Consider the following 20,816-nt stretch of genomic DNA (forward strand, 5'->3'; position numbering starts at 1 on the left):
TTCTATTTACAAAGGTTTGTTTAAAAGTAAACATGAAGAGTTGCACAAGTGTTAACCAAACACGTTCTCGTGCCCGACCAAGAGGAATAGTGGGGAGTTTCTGTCACGGTCACTGCAGCATTGAAAAGACAGATAAGAGGTGAGCTCATCGCATTTCTCGTGGGCCAGACAATAAGAGATAATAGTTTATGTAGCTTCTTCTGTCCTGGGTCATCTTCCCGGGAGAGCAGCAGGAGTTTCCTCTTTGTGAGGGATCTGTGTCAGAGGTGTAAGCTGGCCTGGAGTAACCCCGCTCTGCTCCGATTAGGGAAATACCGTATGAAGACCTAATCATCTACACACACACACACACACACACACACACACACACACACACACACACACACACACACACACACACACACACACACACACACACACACACACACACACACACACACACACACACACAGATCTTTAGGTTGATTTTCACTATATGACACTGCTACAAATAATGATAGAATTTCTGTCATACTTAATACAAATAAACAGTTCAGGGATAATATATAGTACAAAGTTTATATGCTAGTGAAGAGAAAATCAAAGACTTCTAAAGGCCTGATTTCAAAAAGTCTTTCAACCTCACAGCCATATTGGAAACCCGATGAAGAATCTCCCCTGGTTCAAGTCCAGATGGAGATCTTTCTGTCTGGAGTTTCTATGTTCTTCATGTGTGTGCATCTTGTCTGTTATGATTTGTCTCAATAAAGTGGCTATAAGTGACTGTGTTGTATTTGGCGCTATATCAATAAAGGTTTCACTGAATGAAATTCTCTGTGAAGAAACGCTGCAGTGCAGTTTGTGTTGTAAATGTTGTGGCAGGCACATGTGAAGAAAAGACAAACGCGTGCATTTCTAGGATTTAATGCCAAATTGCAACTATTCACAAGCATTTTGAGGGTGTAACTGACAAGTGTTACATATTGTGATTTGACCGCAATTAAAGTGCAGTTCTCAGTAGTAATGCATCAGGGAGTCAACTCGTTTCTTTAAATATTTACATTCAGATTATTTCAATAAAAATGGGTTTGGGAACAGATGGTAAAAACACCACTTTGAGACACATGTCAGACGTGTGTGTTCAAGTGTGTGTGTCATTCTTAAATCACCAACTAGGACAAAAAAGGTCCTTAAATACTCACACACACCATGCACAGGCCATTCAATGACTATCAGTCGATCGTACAGTGCTATGACCACTGAGATAGCAAAAAAATATATATATATTGCACATATTTGCCTCACTAAAGTGAATGTTTAGATACAAATCACAATGAAATGACTGTTTCTCCCGTATCATCATGAATAGAAATGTTGTTTGTTCTGATATTAACAAGTATAAATATTCCTAAACAGGACCATCACCATCAAACTCCAGCTGTTCATATGCTGAGCTCCCTGAGAGCCGCAGGACGAGCATCCTTCCCACACTAGAAATAACAGCGTGTCCCTGTTATTTAAGAACAAAACAACATAAAAAAAAACATAATTGGATTTGCATTATGAATGGACTCAGGATTAGCTGTAATAACTGCCTTCTATGCAGCATATGGAGCAAAATGTAACGAGCCCTACGCAGCTGGCATAGGCTGGCTGAGAAATTACATCTGCACATTACGAGCAAACATGCAAATGTTTAAACATCAGACTCAGTCTGAACGACACCGATGTTACTTTTGTACTTTCATGCCTCGGAGGCTGCGAATACACAGACTTGGCTTTTAGTGTATGACCAACATACACAAGCTGCGTATTCAAAATCCCTCCCATAGATCTTATTGTGCATCTCAAGTTTTCATATTAAAAAAAAATAAAATCCTGTTTGTATCAGGATTAGCACAGCTCAACTGAGATGTAATAACAAGCTATGCAGTGATGTTATTATATATGCAGATGGCAATAAACATGTCACGTTTCTACTTTGTGCACCTTGATAAACAGCCCGTGACTGACGTCAGTGTGTTTTTGGTCGATCAAGGAGTTACAGAGAGAAAGTGACACTTTCAAAAATGGTAAAGACAGAACAACCGAACTCCTGAGAGAACAGCGAGAGCACCAGTATCAGAAAGAAGAGCTGGTGCAGATGTGCAGATGGTACGATTTAATAAGACTTTTCAACATTTCAGGTAGTTTTCCATCCGTATGTGTGGGAGCTCTCTCATACAGTGCGTGGTCATTCCTTCTAATACTGACCCAAAAAAAACAAGAAAACATTGCAAAATGCCAAAACAATATATTTCCTTTTGTTTCAGGGAAAGAAAAAACTAAATGTCCATATCGATCACATGATGACAAAAAAATAAATAAAAGCCATAATGACACAGATTGCAGTCCACACTTTTTCAAGTAAATGTAGATTCAAGTGACATAATTCTCCCGAATCTCCCTTGTATGAATGTGGCCATTATTGTACCCGGTTTACAGCAGAGCTGCACATTTTCTCCACTTTGTTACGTCTTTTAAAAAGAGTTGCACCATTTAACTGTACCACGACTTTTTTTTTTTATAATACAGTAAACAAAGTTTCTTTAAATGTGGCATTAAAGGTTGAAAATGATCCACAGATGTTAAAACATGAGATTGTTCCACCTCTCTAAAAAAAATAATAAAATAAAATAAAATAAAAATGTAATGACAAAAATAGAGGAATGACACTGGTTGCATGTATTTGGCATGAGAGCTCAACCAATACTGGATTAAAGAAAAAAGACAACACTTGGGTCCATCACGTAAAATTACCCATCATGCTCTGCGGTGCAGAGTTTCCCGCTCGAACGCGAGCAGTTTGGGTTCCGTGGCGACGTGACCGCGTGGTAATCAGTAGCTGAGTTTAACGCATCCGACTGGATTCAGACCCGAGGAGTTCAAATCTGCAGCGGCGAGAAGGCGTAAAAGGGAAACTGGGCCTCGTCCTCGTCCACAAAGAAGCACTGGAAGTAGGGCATCTCGTCTGCAGCGCGGGCGGGAAACACAGGTCACACAGTGACAAACATCCTGCCACGGGATTTCAGTCATGACGTAAAATAATCACCTTCCATGACGAAGCTGTCTGATACGGCTGGCTCCGCTGTTAAAAAGAGCCACACTGTTATCCGTCACACGATAAAAGATACTTTTTTAAAAAAAAATCTCAGATTAGAGCAGCAACGCACGGTACCTTTGACTTTCTCCTCTTTGGCAACTTTCTTCTCAACAAGTTTTTCTGCAAAACAATTTGTGTTTAAATGATTGAAAAAGCGCTGACATATCGGAAAAAACGCTGAAATGAAATGAACAGAGTGAACAGAGCACCTTTCTTTGCGGGCTCCTGTATCTCTCTGAGAACTCTCCTTTCTTCTAAAAAAAAACACAAGAAAAGATCAAAGCAAAACTATTTTAGTATTTTTTTTCTTTTTTTTTTTACGTTTCAAACAATAGCGCTCATATAATAACTGTAAATAGGTTATTCCAAACTGCTAGAATTCATATGTGGTCCCTGCTCAGATCTTAAAAGGGAAACCTACAATCAAAAATAAAACCACACATGTGAATAAAAATACAGATAAAAACAAACAAAAAAATTAAAAAACAATCTATACAGAATCGTAGCTCAGCCACCAAGAAAACAAGTTTTGCAGGTGATGACAGATTTACCGTTAGCGTCCTCTTGTTTGACAACCTTCTTCTCAGCTGGTGTTTCACAGAGAAAACAAATAATAAGAATATTAGACATGTTATGTGTGTGTTTTATTCAATTCGAATGGAAACAAAGTATAATAAACTCTTATTTTGGGAGAATTATTCTAACAAGCAATCCTTTTCCTCAGTGTAACGTACAAAAGCACTAATGGGGTATCGCCAAGGTTAACAGGATTAACATGTTTTTATATGTTAGTATCTTTAAGTTGAAATGACCAAATAGATCATCAAAATGAGAAAACGTAGATTTTATTTTGTTTGTTGATTGAGTGGTAATACCAACAACAAAACGGAAATGAACCAACAGGGACAAATCGCTAAAACCTTTAATAATGTTACTTTGATAACATCATAAGTATAAAAAGAACCAAGTGCATGTTGTCCTGAATAAAGTAATAACTGTAGTTATCTATAGATATTTAATTTAGTAAACAACGATGCAATTTAGAAGACCTCCAGTAGAAGGTAAAGCAAGTTGGGGTAAATTATTTAATTAACTTTTAAATGATGTAAAACTCTGTGAAATATCCTTAAACTAATATTAATATGCATCATTTGATTTTCAAACTGATTTTCACAATCAGCAGGAAAAAAGTTTTCAACATCGCGCAGCAAAAGTTAAACTTTTATTGTGAAAAGTTAAATGGCTATTTTAACTACAGGTGACCAAGTTGCCTTCATGTTGTACCCAGATTACATGTTAAAATCACCTCATGTTGTAATCAGATTACCAGATGGCTTACATGAATTGCAGTTTGTACCAAAGCACAAGTAACGTGCCGTGATTCAAATGGAACAACATGACTTATTTAACATAAAATATCTTACATTTTTGAAAGTATTTTTGATAATACCACAGCATCAAATTTCAAAAGGTAAATAAATAGTCATAAAATGCTCAAGTTACATGATAATGGGACAAATTGCAGCATATTTCTGCAGTGAAAGCTGGTTTGATCAATGGTGATTTGAATGATTAGTAGTTATATCGAGAATATCACACCTTTCTTTACTGCAGCTGCTTTGTCCTTCTCTTTCGGGGTCTCCAGGTCTGCAAAAGAAGCGAAGGGTGAACTGTGAGAATTTTGCATGAAAGAGCTTTAATGTAGATAACGCGCGCTGTCCAACAATGCGGACTCAGCATTGTTTCAGCCACATGAGAAAAAGTCTCCCAGCTCGAAGCGGAGCGCGAGGCGACTATGAAGCTCAAATCACATTTTGAAAAGATTTGCGTTGTTTTGCAAAGAGCCAGAAGACACGAAGTGTTCGTCCTCCAGATTTAAAAAGAATATATGCACGTTTAAAGTCTTCCGTGGAAACGGCTTCGCTCTTGTCACTTTGAACTCACGTGTTTCTGGCTGAGAGCAAAACCTTCTCTCCTTATTGTTTTCTTGCTGTTCTGTAGAGTTTGTCACACTACAGCAACTTAAGCAGGATTTCAGGGTTAAAGGTGAATCTATCATATAGAAGGCGATCAGTGCATGCTGTATTTCAAACACCAGTCACAATGTGCATACCTAAAGTTATTTCTAAGGCTCACTGTGGGAAAACAGCTGTTTTCCGCATGACTGTTTTTTTCAACAATTCATTGTTGATTTGTTTCAGCAGCTCTCAGGCTTTGTCTCCCTCCAAGTGATTCAGATTGAGCTCCTACAAAAACTACAGCAACCTGCATTTTGCAACCAGTCACAGCTCCACACTGAATTTCTGCTTTTACAGAAACGCCACCGATGTACCTTTCTTCATGCGGATCGATTTGGCCTTTTTTCTCAGCCCGGCTGGAGCGTCAGAGAGAAAAAGCAAATAATCTGTGACCATCTTACATGTAATTATTGATCTAACACAGTCATTTTCAAAGTGTGGGACAGGCTGCCTGGGGGGTGGGGGGGTTTGTCTTTTAATCACAACTATTAATTATTGATGACTGTTACAGTGGTTTTGACCACAAGTTAGTTTTAGAGGGAGGCAACAGCAAAACCACGTGATGGTTCAAGTAGACAAATAAAAATAAAAAAAGCCACACACACTTACACACACATACACGCACACACACACACACACACTTTCACTCCTCACGAAAGGTGCTTCTGAAGTTGCTTGTTGTCTGTCATCATTTGCTCAAACTTTAAAAATCATGTTCCTCTTTTGTTGTTGCCTCTTTGTTATTTCATGTTCCTGCTTCACGTTACTGTCTAGATAGAGCTGCTCAGGCTGGTTAAATCTAGGAAATCATCTTACTGTCTAGATAGAGCTGCTCAGGCTGGTTTAATCTAATAACAGTTGGAAAGTATTTGGATGAGTGTGATTATTGCAAATAATATATGTAGCACAACAAGGACATTGTATGTTATCCCCTTCCCCCCTCACCCCTCCCCCCTCGACTTTCTTCTCTCTCTTCTCTTCTCTCTCTCTTTGTGCGTTCCCCCCCGGTCGTGTACGGCAGCCATGCCAACTTCTGACGGAGAAGGCAACAGGTGGAGACTCCAGGTCTCTCCCTGTTGCAAGACCAAAAACTGTTCTGACTCCGAAGGCTCTCAATCACATCATATTGTTGGCCCAAGCTGCCGAACAGGACAAGGGCACTAAAAAAAAAAAAAGAAAAAAAAAAAAAAAAAAAAAAAAAGTGTGGGACAGGCTGCCTGGGGGGTGGGGGGGTTTGTCTTTTAATCACAACTATTAATTATTGATGACTGTTACAGTGGTTTTGACCACAAGTTAGTTTTAGAGGGAGGCAACAGCAAAACCACGTGATGGTTCAAGTAGACAAATACCAATGGAAAAGATGAGATTAGGCACCAAAGGTGCAGCTGAAGAAATAGACAGAAATTAATAGAAAAAAAAGATAAATTAAATTAGAACAAATAAAAAATGTATGATTTATTAATCATATTAAATTAAATTAAATTAAATTAAATTAAATTAAATTAAATTAAATGTGGTATATTACCTGCTACGAGTTGGAATAAAACTACTTCAGCTTAATCTCTAATTAAATTGAAATACACTGCAATAGCCTCCGAGCTCGTCAGCAAACACGTAAAAGTAGTGTATTTGCGTAATTCTCTAGTTATTCTCTAACAACCCACACTAATCTAGGTCTTAGCAAATCTTCAATTTTTTTTTTAAACCAAAGACCCGTTAAATGGTGAATTATAGACAATACAACAGTTGACGTTAATGAATAAATATTTACAAGATAATGAAAATTGAAAAGTATCAAACTAACACAGCTGTGCTTATAAATCCTAATAATGGTTAAGATTAATGTAAAAAAACAACCGTTAAAGCTTTCAGAGGGAGAGGCGGGCTCACCAGGCCACACTTTGAAAACCTCTGATCTATCAGAAAGGACCATTTTAAAGCATCCGTCACAAATCATGACAATGTGAGAAATCAAAGTCGTTGTTGTACCTTTCTTAGCAGCTGGTTTAACTTTCTCCTCTGTTGCTCTGAGCTCTGAGTGAACAGAAGCGCAGCCTCGTCAGACAACATCAAATAACCCATCTACAGTAGATCTAGAGGTATTTTCTGTTGGTATCAACACAAACCACCAGCAGGATCAAACTACCTTTCTTCTTTGTGAGAGGTTTGGCTTTTTCCTTCTTTGTTTCAGCCTCCATCTTAGACGGAGCTAAATTGAATAAGAAATGAAGTTTTCCAAAGTTTAACGTGTCTGTGTGAGTGTGTTTACAGTATCCTCTAAACATTGTGCACATGTGATTTAATTAACTGAAATACAAACATAAGTCTTCATTAGCTATGGAACCACGGTAAATGTAAGTCTAAATTAATACCTACCCTTCTTTTCATGAGCTGTTTTGAGTTTCTCCTTCTTTACATCTAAATCTGTGAATAAAAACAAAATAAAGTGACATCAGGATGGAGCTTTTACCAGGATTATTATGATGATTCGTGAGTAAAGGCCTTAGTAGAAGCACACAAAACGTTTAGTTTTGGCAGATTTAATCCAGATTGCCTCGTCTGTATGTCTACTTTAGGATGTATAACTTAAAGGAGGGGTCCATCCAACAAAAGCTTCCACTGAAGAAATCCTTGCAAAAGTCATGTCATTGTGTTTCCTGCACGGTCAGTGTATAGTGTAATAAATGTACTTTTTTAAAGATTTAAAAAAAAATGTTTCAGGCATTATTTAAAATATCTACCTTTCTTTTCATGAGTTAATTTTGGTTTCTCGTTTTTAACAACAGGCTCTGTGAATAAAAGAAAACCCATTTATTCCAGGTGTTGGTTTGCTGGGATCCGAGAGTAAATAATGTTTCCACGTGTTTTACCTTTTTTGAGGAGATTTGATGGTTTGTCTTCAGAATCTAAAGAAAAAGATAAAAAAATTATGTGATTGATAGTTTTTAAATGTTTGATTGAGATGCGAAGGCCATTAAGATATAAGACATTTATGTTTTGGGGCGTTATAGTTGCAAATAAACTTCTAATTGAAAATTGCAGCTACAGTATATTCAATGTAACATAAAAGCAAAGTTTATTTTGTGAGGTTTCTGATTTTGTCTTTTCTTTCTTGTCAACAACAAAAAAAACACAACAAATATAAAGCTGCTCTCTTTGAAACACTGTCAGCTCAGAAAACCTTCAAAATGAGATCAGCTTCTAAAATCAGCTGATCAGTCATGATTGATGTGATTGATCAGCTGATGAAACCACCGAAGATTATGAAGAAGGGAGGAAGTGACTAATGTTAATGCTGAGTCCTCATGCTGCAGTGAAGCATTATGGTCTGCAATCTGTCATGACGTGATCATGGCAGGATTAATATCCCAACAAGTGAAGTTTGTCGGATATCACAGATAAAAGCCACGACAAACACAACATTGCTGTATACCTTTCTTCTTTTGAGCTGGAGAGGCTTTTGCTTTGGTAACAGCCGCTAGAATAATAGATGGTGACATTGACTGGAATCCTCAAATAAACTTTTTGCACACCCGAAACAACAAATCATTGAGAACGAAAGGGAACGAACCTTGTTTGGGAGTCACCGGCTCAACCCGCTCCTTCACAGCTTCTGAAGGAAAAAACAAAATGCAACAAAAGTCCATCATTCCTCAATTATAATCTAAATAGCTTCGGTTTTAATTAAAAGGTAAAGTTGAAAGTTAATTGCTGGTGCTTGCATCTCGTTGTGTCTATTCATCTCTGTACCTATTTACCTTTTTTTGTTGGTACCGGTTTGGCTTTTTCTTTTGGAGTCACACTCACTAAGACAGGAAACGTAAAACAGCCACAGTTTGAGGAAATATCAAGTAATAAAAGATTGCTGTGCAGGTTCCATTTGATATATCAAAACATATTCAGTACCTTTCTTTAATGGCACCACCTTCACCTCCTTTGCTAAGGAGACATTTTTGTGCGGTACTCCTGATTCTGGACGATGTGAAAATAAATCACACATTTTAATACACCTTTGAAGGTGTAAAGTGAGATAAGGCGACTGAAATGCGACTATATAAGCTTCTTACCTTTGAGTGTCGGTGCTGCTTTCGCTTTCGCCTTCACCGGAACAGCAACTGTGAAAAGAAATGTGACGTTCAGCCTCAAAGAAAATGAGACAAATTAGAAATATGAAACTAAATGTTAAGCGCAGGTTTACTTTTCTTCACTGGAGCTGGTTTTTGCTTCTTCTTTGAAACTTCAGCTGCTGCACAAGTTATAAACGTCACAATCAGTGAGCAAACCAAAACCCTTCAAACAAACTATTCATCACTGTACAAATGGAAGAGAAACAAACCTTTTTTGGGAGTCACTGGTTCGACTTTCTTCTCCTTGACAGCTTCAGCTTCTAAAACAAACAAGGCCGACAAAAGTGGCTGAACTGATGCTTTGATGGAGCCAAAGACTATTTTTCGGTAACTTTCACTGATTGTGAATCAATAGTGATCACGCTGTACATAAGTACACATTGAGAGAATTTTCTGAGCACAAATGATGAAATTTTGTAATTTTTGACAACTTTTTAAGAGATTTGCTTGTATAATCGGATTCAGTGGTGTGTTTTTTTATTCTAACCTTAAATAATTTGAATATAGAGATATTTTACAACACCTTAGGATTAAAATGTTCCATTTATGGATATTCTCATGAGTGCTCTGAAAAGGATCGAGGTAAAAGTTTGGGTTGACCGTTATCATAACTGTCACTTTTAGTGAATAAAGAGGTTCAGCGATTGTTGCTTGTGCTGGTTTGAAATATGTGTGGGAACTTGGACTTCATCCATTACTGCATATTTTTGATTGCATTCGCTCCTGTCACACAGTGGTGCATTGTTGTGATGGGTATGGCTGTACAATGGGTGGGGGTTGGGGGTGGTGGTGGGGGGTCAGGATGTGACGGGGCTGTGCAGTCTCGTGACCAATGAGGGGCTTGAACCTGCGACCCTGGCTGGTCCCCTGCCAAACACTTTGACATGAGCGGGACCATTTTAGGTTCGTGGTACACTGTTAAATTGCTGTTAAATACCTTTTTTTGTCGGTTTTGGTTTGACTTTTTCTCTTGAAGTGACCGGCACTAAGAAAAGAAAATACAAAACACTGAGAAAGCACTTAGAGATTATAAAAGTCTGCTTCGGAGGAAGATAGAAACATATTAAAATCATATACGTACCTTTCTTCAATGGCACCACCTTTGCCTTCTCCTTGGTTAGGGAGACATTTTGATGCGGTGCTTCTGACACTGGAATCAATTTAACAGGTTTAACAATTAATGGCGCGTTCATGTACACACTTCAGCATGTAAAGATGTTTTATGTATTCTCACCTTTGAATGCTGGTGCTGGTTTCTCTTTTACTGGAGCAGCTTCTACACAAAAGAGATGGATTCAAACCCCTCTTATACCATTTATAAAGTAAAAATGAAAAAAAGCATATTCATAGACATAACTAAGCATTAAATACCCATTAATTCCAATGATTGAAAGTCATTTTTTTTAGGTTTTTCAACTTGAAGCAAACATTGGACTGTTTAAGTAGTGTAAAAAATGGGATGCAGGTTAAATATTATTGATATATTATCAATATTGACATTATTCAACTTCAATTTATCTTTTTTAAATTTAACAATTTTTTAAAATTGTGAACCACTTTGACCTACATTTTCTATATTTGTATTTATTTATATACATAAATAATGAAACGATCCCAGACACACTCTTGACACAACCTGTTATATTATAAATGTAAATGGTGAAATAGACCATGAGTTTAGGAAGGTACCCATATATATATATATATATATATATAAATACTGCATACAAAATAATTATTGGATTAAATAAGCTTGTCCTATTTATTTTGATGATGAATGCCATGCTGTTTATTATTCCGTCTTCTGTCCCTTTTTGTCCATCTCAGTCCAACTTTTTATTTCTAATTTTATGTGTCCTTACTGCTGAGTTTGTTTTATGTTCAAAATAGAAATCTCATGAAAGAAAACAAACCCCCCCACAGACATATATCCAAATATGTACAAAAGAACACTGCTCATAACAAGTTAAATGAAAACCCAAATAGATGCACGGACACCAAATTTCAACTGAGAGAGAGAAGTGGAAAATAATAAGTCCTACCTTTCTTTGTCTTGGCTGGTTTCAGCTTCTGCTTTGAAACTGCTGCTGTATAAATCAGAAACATGATATACACATTACACAAACCCCCAAAAATGTCATGAAGAATAAATCATTTACTATTTACACCAGATACAATATATGTACAGTACAGGCCCATCTCCTCATAATGTGATTCCATACATTTAAGCTTCTATCTATTGCACAGAAAACTAAAATATCATAAGCATTTTCACTTTATTCCTAATAATTTCAGATCATAATTCATTTAAATCAAAAACGCAATGCCTAAAAAAATATCCAATTTCTTTATTCTGGGGCCACATTTGAGGTTGTTTTTGTGATGCCCAAATGACGCAAACCTTTTTTGGGAGTCGTTGACTCAACCTTTTTCTCCTTGACAGCTTCAGCTAGGAAAGTAGAAACACAAACACACACAAAAAAAAGTCAAATGAAGTGTTGAGTCAGGGGACAAGGTCACTGTTCACTGTAAACTGAAATAGCTGCCTGACTAAATGTTTTCTTTAGAATGAATTTAATTGCAAATTGTAAAAAAAAAAAATTAAAGGTTATATTTTTACGTTAACTGAAATGTTCCGTTTAAAATGCAGATACATGTTTGTTTCACGTGTGATCTATGAACATCACTGTTGTTAACAACATGTCTTAAAGTAAACATGCGACTGTAACTGATGAAAATGATCAACTAGAAACGAAAAGTTACTGGTGTTTGTCTCTCTCCGCGTTTAACTTTTTAACAACACTAGTAGTTTCTGCCACTACCTTTTTTTGTTGGTGCTGGTTTGACCTTTTCTCTTGCAGCGACAGGCACTAATAATGAACAAGTGAAAAACACACCTACTGTTTCAGCTTTAAAAACACACAAACAGTTTGTACTTTGCAGTGACGAAGGTGTATGGTTGTCTTGAAAACGCCAAAACAAGATGAATTTACCTTTTTTCAGAGGGACCACTTTCACCTTCTCCTTGGAGAGGGAAATGTTTTTGTGTGGTGCGTCTGAGTCTGGAACAAAGTAATTGAGTATAAAAGTTAATACTTTGTGTGAATTTAATCATGAGGGTCTGGTGTCCTCTCACCTTTTACTACCGGTGCCGGTTTCGCCTTTAGTGCAGGAGCTTCGACACAAGAGCATTTTATGGTCAGCATCACAGCAAACAAGAGAAATTAAAACGATGCAAGTTTCAATCATCCTTCATTACCTTTCTCTTTCACGACTGGTTTGAGCTTCTGCTTTGAAACCTCCGCAGCTGAACAGAAGAAAACATGATGTAAAGCCTTGTTGGGAGCATTAAAATCCTTTGTCGTCTATAGATCAGACACAGAATATGACGTTAACCTGTCTTTACAGAGGCCGCTTTGGATTTCTCCTTCGGCAACTTCACCACTGCAATAGAAAACATAATAACATGAAGCAGTTTGCATATTTATTCCAGCTCTACGTGGGATGTAGAGGAATGAACTGAATTACCTTTCTTGGTGAGAATTATTTGAACCCTCTTTTTCACCAGAGAGGCATTCTTGGCTGCACCTTCTTCTTCTAGAAACGGGACGTTTTGTGTTGAGATGAAATTGCATTTACACTTATCTTCATCATTTCAATTCATCTTGAGACGTTAAACATGATTACCTTTCTCCAAACGGACTGGTTTGGCCTTTTCTTTTGCAGCATCTGTGTTTTGAAAGTGTATTATTTAATGGCATCATCCACATGGTTGTATGTAATCGTTTAGTGTTTCACTAATAAAACTATGATCAGGCGATAGTATTTTATGAGGGGAAACAATACAAAGGTTACCTTTGACTGGAGGAGCTGCTTTGGCCTTTTCTTTCTTCAGTTCTGTGTCACGACACAGGAGAGAATAAATACAAAGTTGGAATTTATGTAATTTTCTGTGTGACTTGAGCATGTGGTTATATTGAGGATTTAAGTAAACATTGTTATTTGTGTAAAAAACAAAACAAAAACAAATTTGGTTAAAAAAACTACAGAAAAGGTAGTGAAATGTGAACATTTTTATAATGTTCATGTACATTTTTGCAACCCAATTTTTTGTAAATAGTCTGCTTAGTTATTATAAAATGTTGCTCCAATCCCACTGAGTCACACTAATAGTAATAGTAATAAACTAAAACGAGGTTGAAAGCACCGATCTAATAGACTCCAGTATCTTTAGTTCCCTCATGAAGATTTTGACGTTTAGTGAATAAATAAATATGCAAAGCAATAAAGTGAGAGCATAACAGACATGAAGTAAACTCACCTTTCTTTGGAGAACCTTCCTTTGCCTTTTCTTTAGAAACTGCTGCATCTAAAAATCACAATTCTTGTTATGATTGTGGAAGTTTGACCATGTTTGTGTTCACAGAGCGAGAAAACAGCATCATCCCCACATAACCGTGAAAGTTTCCTACCTTTCTGAGCAGGCTTGGGCTTTGGTGCAGTTACTTTAACTTCTGCTAAAAAAAACAAGATTACAAAAAGGGATAAATTCATAATATCAGTGACATCCATCAATCTTATAACATTTTATTTGCAAACGGGTCTACTTTTCTTTTTGGAAGGTTTTTCTTTCCCCCCATTTTCCTTCTCTGCATTCAAATATCACGTCTGTTTAACCTACTGGAACCACGACTGAAAATCACAGTCATTTATTTCAATATTCTGCTGGTTCAAGTGTTTTCAACGTGGTTTGTTCTAAGAGAGAATCAGGATCAGAAAGCTTTGTCGTACCTGGTTTTACAGGTTTAGGTTGTGTCTTTTGCTTTGGTTCCTTCTTGGCCACCGCTGGAAAATCAGGAGAATCAAAAGCTCGTAAGGTAACGCTTACTTCTATTTGTATGGCATCAGAATCACGCTGATCAGCTTGTAGTTCAGAATGTACAGTTGGCAAAAGCTATATCGATTAGGTCTGGTGTGTAAAGTGTGATGTTATACGTTGTGACAGTCATTGGGTTTTAAAAAGTCAGTGTCAGCAAAGAAATGTTATATATACGGCACAAGCCTTGAATACAGTTATGGTAATCTGAAAAGACTATACAGACTGATGAGGGTTTTTTTTCTAGTAAAGCATTTAAAAAGTTTCATCAGAAAAGAATACTGTCTTTACCTTCCTTTACCAGCCCCGGTTTGGCAGCCATCTTGGGAGCTTCTATGGTTCAGCAGACCAAAATGAAAACAACAGAGCGTGTTCACATTTATACACGTGAGTTTTATATAGGCACGTGATCGGTCATGAACTGACAGATTCAGTAGGTTTGACATGCCGTTACTCCTGGTGCTGTCACTGTTTAAGTGCCCTTAAATTCTTAAAGCGAGTGTGAGGTATCACTCTGCCCTGGTCACCTGCCATCATGTCTAATAGATACACTATAAGAGGGATTATAAGAACCACCAGGGTTCTGTGCATCTGGTAAAATAAGCAAAGTTGACTTTGACCAATTCATAACTTCCCTTCGACCTTTCAAAAAAGGCTTACGAGCTTTAAATTCATACATTGTATTAATTACACAATAAAAGAGGTTACCTACCTGCTTTTTTCTGGTCAGGAACCGTCTGCTTTTTAGAAACGTTCACCTTTACAGGCCTTGTAGGTTCATCAGCTGAAACAGATAAAAAGCAAATGTTCTTCAGGTCCTGCTGTTTTTGAATCTATACTTTAGTCACCATGGCTTTTCACCATTAGTTACTCTGTCTCACCTTCCTTTGTTACATTAAGGCGTTCCTTTTGGAGCACAGACGTAATCACTTTCCTGGCAACTTTTATCTTTCTGGCAGACTTTGGGAATTTAGAATCTGGAAAGAAATTCAAGAACCCATAAAAACAGTCAGACCAGCTTAGTAAACTACAGAGAGAGGAACTGCAGTTTATATTTATCAGAGTGAATCAAGTCAAGTACTTTTTAATCTTTCCTAAGATCTCATTCACAGTGATGAACGTAGTTCACTTGGTTTGCAGCATACCTGTCTTAGTGACTTTCTTCACTACAGGTGCTTTGTCTTCTTTGGGAAGTTTCTTGACTTCTTTGTCTTCTTTGGGAAGTTTCTTCAGTTCTTTGTCTTCTTTGGGAAGTTTCTTGACATCTTTGTCTTCTTTGGGAAGTTTCTTCACTTCTTTGTCTTCTGTGGGAAGTTTCTTGACATCTTTGTCTTCTTTGGGAAGTTTCTTCACTTCTTTGTCTTCTGTGGGAAGTTTCTTGACTTCTTTGACTTCTTTGGGAAGTTTCTTGACTTCTTTGTCTTCTTTGGGAAGTTTCTTCACTTCTTTGTCTTCTGTGGGAAGTTTCTTGACATCTTTGTCTTCTTTGGGAAGTTTCTTCACTTCTTTGTCTTCTGTGGGAAGTTTCTTGACATCTTTGTCTTCTTTGGGAAGTTTCTTCACTTCTTTGTCTTCTGTGGGAAGTTTCTTGACTTCTTTGACTTCTTTGGGAAGTTTCTTGACTTCTTTGTCTTCTGTGGGAAGTTTCTTGACTTCTTTGACTTCTTTGGGAAGTTTCTTGACTTCTTTGTCTTCTTTGGGAAGTTTCTTGACATCTTTCTCTTCTTTGGGAAGTTTCTTGACTTCTTTGTCTTCTTTGGGAAGTTTCTTGACATCTTTATCTTCTTTGGGAAGTTTCTTCACTTCTTTGTCTTCTGTGGGAAGTTTCTTGACTTCTTTGACTTCTTTGGGAAATTTCTTGACATCTTTGTCTTCTTTGGGAAGTTTCTTGACATCTTTGACTTCTTTGGGAAGTTTCTTGACTTCTTTCTCTTCTTTGGGAAGTTTCTTGACTTCTTTGTCTTCTGTGGGAGGTTTCTTGACTTCTTTACCTTCTTTGGGATGTTTCTTGACTTCTTTGTCTTCTTTGGGAAATTTCTTGACATCTTTATCTTCTTTGGGAAGTTTCTTGACTTCTTTGTCTTCTTTGGGAAGTTTCTTGACTTCTTTACCTTCTTTGGGATGTTTCTTGACTTCCTTGTCTTCTTTGGGAAGTTTCTTGACTTCTTTACCTTCTTTGGGAAGTTTCTTGACTTCTTTGTCTTCTTTGGGAAGTTTCTTCTCTTCTTTGGGAAGTTTCTTGACATCTTTGTCTTCTTTGGGAAGTTTCTTGACTTCTTTGTCTTCTTTGGGAAGTTTCTTCTCTTCTTTGTCTACTTTGGAAAGTTTCTTGACTTCTTTACCTTCTTTGGGAAGTTTCTTGACATCTTTGTCTTCTTTGGGAAGTTTCTTCACTTCTTTGTCTTCTGTGGGAAGTTTCTTTACTTCTTTGTCTTCTTTGGGAAGTTTCTTCTCTTCTTTGTCTACTTTGAAAAGTTTGTTGACTTCTTTCTCTTCTTTAGGAAGTTTCTTGACATCTTTACCTTCTTTGGGAAGTTTCTTCTCTTCTTTGGGAAGTTTCTTGACATCTTTGTCTTCTTTGGGAAGTTTCTTGACTTCTTTGTCTTCTTTGGGAAGTTTCTTCTCTTCTTTGTCTACTTTGGAAAGTTTCTTGACTTCTTTACCTTCTTTGGGAAGTTTCTTGACATCTTTGTCTTCTTTGGGAAGTTTCTTCACTTCTTTGTCTTCTGTGGGAAGTTTCTTTACTTCTTTGTCTTCTTTGGGAAGTTTCTTCTCTTCTTTGTCTACTTTGGAAAGTTTGTTGACTTCTTTCTCTTCTTTAGGAAGTTTCTTGACATCTTTACCTTCTTTGGGAAGTTTCTTCACTTCTTTGTCTTCTGTGGGATGTTTCTTTACTCCTTTCTCTTCTTTGGGAAGTTTCTTGACTTCTTTAGGAAGTTTCTTGACATCTTTACCTTCTTTGGGAAGTTTCTTGACATCTTTGTCTTCTTTGGGAAGTTTCTTGACTTCTTTGTCTTCTTTGGGAAGTTTCTTCTCTTCTTTAGGAAGTTTCTTGACATCTTTACCTTCTTTGGGAAGTTTCTTGATTACTTTTTCTTTTTTGGGAAGTTTCTTGACTTCTTTGTCTTCTTTGGAAAGTTTCTTGACTTCTTTCTCTTCTTTAGGAAGTTTCTTGACTTCTTTGTCTTCTTTGGGAAGTTTCTTGACTTCTTTCTCTTCTTTGACAGGCTTTTTAACTGCTTTAACCTCGCCTTTAAGTGTTTTGTTTAATATTTGCTCCTTTATGCCAGGTGTTTTGATTTCTTTCTTTTCGTTTGTTGGATCCTTGAACACTTTTTCGTCTTCAGTTGGTTTGACTCCTGCTTTCTCTTTAAGAGGAGCTTTAACCTGTTTATCTTCTCTGAGAGGTTTCTTTAGGTCCTTCTTATCTTTGAGAAGTTTTTTGACAAGTAGTCTTAGTTTCGGAGGTGTATTGATTGTTTCTGTAAGATTTTTGTGGAACTCTGCCTTTTCTTTAGGTGGAGTTATGATGTATTTATGTTCCTTCTGAGGTTTCTCCAGTTCTCTCTCCTCTTTAGATGGTTTTCTTACCTTCTCTTCATCCTTGACATGTTTTTCAGTAAGTAACTTTTCTTTAGATGGTGTCTTCACCTCTTTTTCTTCTTTAGGTGGTTTCTTAATTCCTTCCTCAGCTTTGGGAGATTTCTTCACTTTGGGTTTCTTGCCTGTTGCTTTTTGTTTGTCTGGTGTTTTGACATCTCTCTTTTCTTTAGCTGGTTTCTTCACTTCTTCTTCTTTAAGAGGTTTCTGGACATCTACCTTTTCTTTAGAGGGTTTCATGACTTCTGTCTTCACTTCAGGGGACTTTGTGTCTTCTTTCTCTTCTTTGGTAGGTTTCTTGACTTCTTTCACTTCTTTGGTTTGTGTTTTGACTTCTTTTTCTTCTTTAGGTGATGTCTTAACTTCTCTCTCTAATTTGGCTGGTTTCTCATCTCCTGCCTTTTCTCTGGGTGGCTTGGTGGTCTCTTTCCCTTCTTTGGCAGGTTTCTTCACTTCTTTCACTTCTTTCTGAGGTGTCTTGCTTTCTTTCTCTCCCTTGGTTGGTTTCTCCAGTCTTTGCTCATCTTTAAGAGGTTTATGGGCATGTACTTTTTCTTTAGGATGCTTCTTGACTTCTTTCTCTAGTTTAGCTGGTTTTTTGATTTCAGCCTTTTCTTTGGGTGGTTTTGTCTCTTCTTTCCCTTCTTTGGCTGGTTTCGGGACTCCTTTCACTTCTTTAACTGATTCCTTTACTTCCTGCTGATCTTTGAGAAGTTTCTTGAATTCTACTTTCTCTTTAAGAGGTTTCTTGACTTCTTTTTCCTCCTTGGCTGGTTTCTTGACTTCAGCCTCTTTGGATGGCTTCTTGACCTTTTCCTCTTCTTTGAGGGGTTTCTTGATGTCTTTCACTTCTGTCGCAGGTTGTTTGATTTCTTTTTCCTCCTTAGGTGGTTGATCTACTTCTGCTTTATCTTTGAGAAGTTTCTTGACATCTACCTTTTCTTTAAGTGGCTGTTTGGCCTCTTTCTTTTCTTTGATTGGTTCCTTCACTTCTGCTTTTTCTGTCAGTGGCTTCTTGACGTCTTTCTCCTCTTTGGCTGGTTTCTTGATGTCTTTCACTTCTTTAGGCTGTTTCTGTGCTTCATCTTTGAGAAGTTTCCTGAACTCTAGCTTTTCTTGAGGAGTTTTCTCGAATTTTTTCTTCTCTTTGACTAATTTCTTGGCATCTGCCTCATCTTTGGCGGGCTTCTTCTCTCCGGTCATTTCCTTGGGGAGTTTCTTGACGTCTTTCTCCTCTTTAGGTTTCTTGATTTCTCTCGCTTCTTTAGCAGGCTTATCTACTTCATGCACATCTTTGAGAAGTTTCTTGACCTCTACCTTTTCTTTAAGAGGCTGTTTGACTTCTTTCTCCTCTTTGACTGGTTCCTTGGCTTCTTTCTCTTCTTTAGGGGGCTTCTTTGTTTCCTGCTCTTCTTTGAGAAGTTTCTTGACCTCTACTTTTTCTTTAGGAGCTTTCTTGACTTCTTTTTCCTCTTTGGCTGGTTTCCTTTCGTCGGCCTTCTCCTTGGTTGGTTTCTTGATTTCTTGCTCATCTTTGAGAAGTGTCTTGACATCTATCCTTTCTTTAGGTTTCTTAACTTCTTTTCCCTCTTTGGTTGGTTTCTTGATCTCTACTTTTTCTTTTGGAGTTTTCTTGACTTCTGGTTCCTTCTTGGCTGGTTCTTTGGCCTTTGCCTTTTCTATGGGTGGTTTTGCGACTACTTCCTTTTCTTTGGCTGGTTTCCTTTCTTCTGCCTTTTCTTTGGGGTGTTTCTTGAGTTCTCTCCCCTCTTTGGTTGGTTTCTTGATTTCTTGCTCATCTTTGAGAAGTTTCTTGACTTCTATCCTTGCTTTAAGTTTCTTAACTTCTCTCTCCTCTTTGGTGGGTTCTTTGTCTTTTGTCTTTTCTTTTGGTGGTTTCTTGCCTTCTTTCTCCTCCTTGGTTGGTTTCTTGACGTCTTTTTCTTTAAGTGATTTTTGGAATTTCGTCTCTTTCTTTGGTGGTTCCCTTTCTGTCTCTTCTCTGAGTAGTTTTTCCACCTCTTTCTTGTCTTTCAGGTGTTTCGTCACACCTTCCTCTTTTTTGAGAGGCTTTTTCACCTGTTTCTTTTGTTTGAGGAGCTCCAGCAAGTCTTCCTTCTCCTTGAGAATCTTCATCACAGGCTTTTCTTCTAGGAGCAGTTATGAAAGTTTATAATTTAACAGAACATCTTATATATTGAAGCATTTTTTTCTTTAGACAGAAAATATATAATTTTTTGATAAAGTTGATCATTTTCATTAGTTTAGCCAAACACGAAGAGTATATGCAACAAATGATGACATATATTGTACCTTTGAGTTGTTTTTCTTTCTTTTCCAGGGACTTTGCTTCTTTCTTCTCCTTTATTTCTTTTGGTTTGATAACTACAGTTTCCTGAAGTTTAGGTTTATCCTCCTTTTTCTCCTCTCCTGTAGCGTTGACATGAGCATTAACACATATTTATAAGCAGCACCATACAGGGTATAAATCAAACTCTTGTGTTTATTGAATTATAATAAAAACATAAAACAATTATGATATATGTGACTATAACATGAGTAAAAGAAGCAAAGGATTTCAAGTTAGTAAAAACATTACCTTTAGTGCAGTAATCTTTAACTTCCATTATTACATATCGTTCTTTCCCTCTCTCAAGACTAAAGTACATCATATGGAAATATGCAAGCCAGTATTAGAATATAAATTGACAGTACTGACAAACTGAGAAATAGGCCTTAAAATGAACAATCATGCTTGCTAAAGCACTAAAAGCATTACTACAAAACACTACGGTTAAAAACACACCACACATAATATTGTTATATCATCAGAACAAACAGTATTCATGACCTTACTCAGGAATTTGCTTCTGGGTTTTTATTCAGCCCGTTAGCTCCACCTAGCTGCTGCCTTTATTAATGCCTGTAACTCAAGGGCATTTTGAAGGAGGCTCACTTTAGCACACAATTGGCACCTTGGGAAATAGGCTTTGCTGAATCATCAGGGGGAAAGAAACTCTATGGAAGAAGGTGACTTTTAATAGCTGCTGTACTCTATTAGAATGGAGATAATC

General features: G+C 37.2%; 1 protein-coding gene across 19 annotated transcripts in view; it reads right to left on the reverse strand.

Annotated features, from left to right (window-relative positions):
- Positions 1-888: 888 nt before the first annotated feature.
- The window catches only part of LOC308119938 (uncharacterized protein), a 29,633-nt gene continuing 9,705 nt past the window's right edge, over positions 889-20,816 (reverse strand). For 2 of the 19 annotated variants that reach the window (XM_080480234.1, XM_080480241.1), the window contains 39 exons: positions 20,056-20,172; positions 15,288-19,892; positions 15,024-15,119; positions 14,855-14,926; positions 14,434-14,475; positions 14,058-14,111; positions 13,739-13,783; positions 13,588-13,635; positions 13,122-13,163; positions 12,954-12,995; positions 12,795-12,863; positions 12,663-12,710; positions 12,526-12,573; positions 12,403-12,441; positions 12,260-12,328; positions 12,089-12,136; positions 11,668-11,715; positions 11,309-11,353; positions 10,501-10,542; positions 10,348-10,416; positions 10,204-10,251; positions 9,476-9,526; positions 9,338-9,385; positions 9,207-9,254; positions 9,046-9,111; positions 8,898-8,945; positions 8,711-8,752; positions 8,573-8,617; positions 8,010-8,045; positions 7,516-7,563; positions 7,286-7,348; positions 7,129-7,173; positions 5,454-5,495; positions 4,721-4,768; positions 3,673-3,708; positions 3,331-3,375; positions 3,197-3,241; positions 3,071-3,106; positions 889-2,989 (listed from right to left, as the gene is read on the reverse strand). In XM_080480234.1, coding sequence (XP_080336360.1) covers positions 2,904-2,989; positions 3,071-3,106; positions 3,197-3,241; positions 3,331-3,375; positions 3,673-3,708; positions 4,721-4,768; positions 5,454-5,495; positions 7,129-7,173; positions 7,286-7,348; positions 7,516-7,563; positions 8,010-8,045; positions 8,573-8,617; positions 8,711-8,752; positions 8,898-8,945; positions 9,046-9,111; positions 9,207-9,254; positions 9,338-9,385; positions 9,476-9,526; positions 10,204-10,251; positions 10,348-10,416; positions 10,501-10,542; positions 11,309-11,353; positions 11,668-11,715; positions 12,089-12,136; positions 12,260-12,328; positions 12,403-12,441; positions 12,526-12,573; positions 12,663-12,710; positions 12,795-12,863; positions 12,954-12,995; positions 13,122-13,163; positions 13,588-13,635; positions 13,739-13,783; positions 14,058-14,111; positions 14,434-14,475; positions 14,855-14,926; positions 15,024-15,119; positions 15,288-19,892; positions 20,056-20,172 — 6,614 coding nt within the window. In that variant the 3' untranslated portion in view covers positions 889-2,903. Of the gene's footprint in view, positions 2,990-3,070; positions 3,107-3,196; positions 3,242-3,330; positions 3,376-3,672; positions 3,709-4,720; positions 4,769-5,453; positions 5,496-7,128; positions 7,174-7,285; positions 7,349-7,515; positions 7,564-8,009; positions 8,046-8,572; positions 8,618-8,710; positions 8,753-8,897; positions 8,946-9,045; positions 9,112-9,206; positions 9,255-9,337; positions 9,386-9,475; positions 9,527-10,203; positions 10,252-10,347; positions 10,417-10,500; positions 10,543-11,308; positions 11,354-11,667; positions 11,716-12,088; positions 12,137-12,259; positions 12,329-12,402; positions 12,442-12,525; positions 12,574-12,662; positions 12,711-12,794; positions 12,864-12,953; positions 12,996-13,121; positions 13,164-13,587; positions 13,636-13,738; positions 13,784-14,057; positions 14,112-14,433; positions 14,476-14,854; positions 14,927-15,023; positions 15,120-15,287; positions 19,893-20,055; positions 20,173-20,816 lie in introns of those variants that run through there. The other 17 variants (XM_080480238.1, XM_080480247.1, XM_080480244.1 and 14 more) reach the window with 17 other exon arrangements.

The sequence above is a fragment of the Lipophrys pholis genome (genome assembly GCF_963383615.2).
Source record: "Lipophrys pholis genome assembly, chromosome: 14".
NCBI lineage: Eukaryota > Metazoa > Chordata > Actinopteri > Blenniiformes > Blenniidae > Lipophrys > Lipophrys pholis.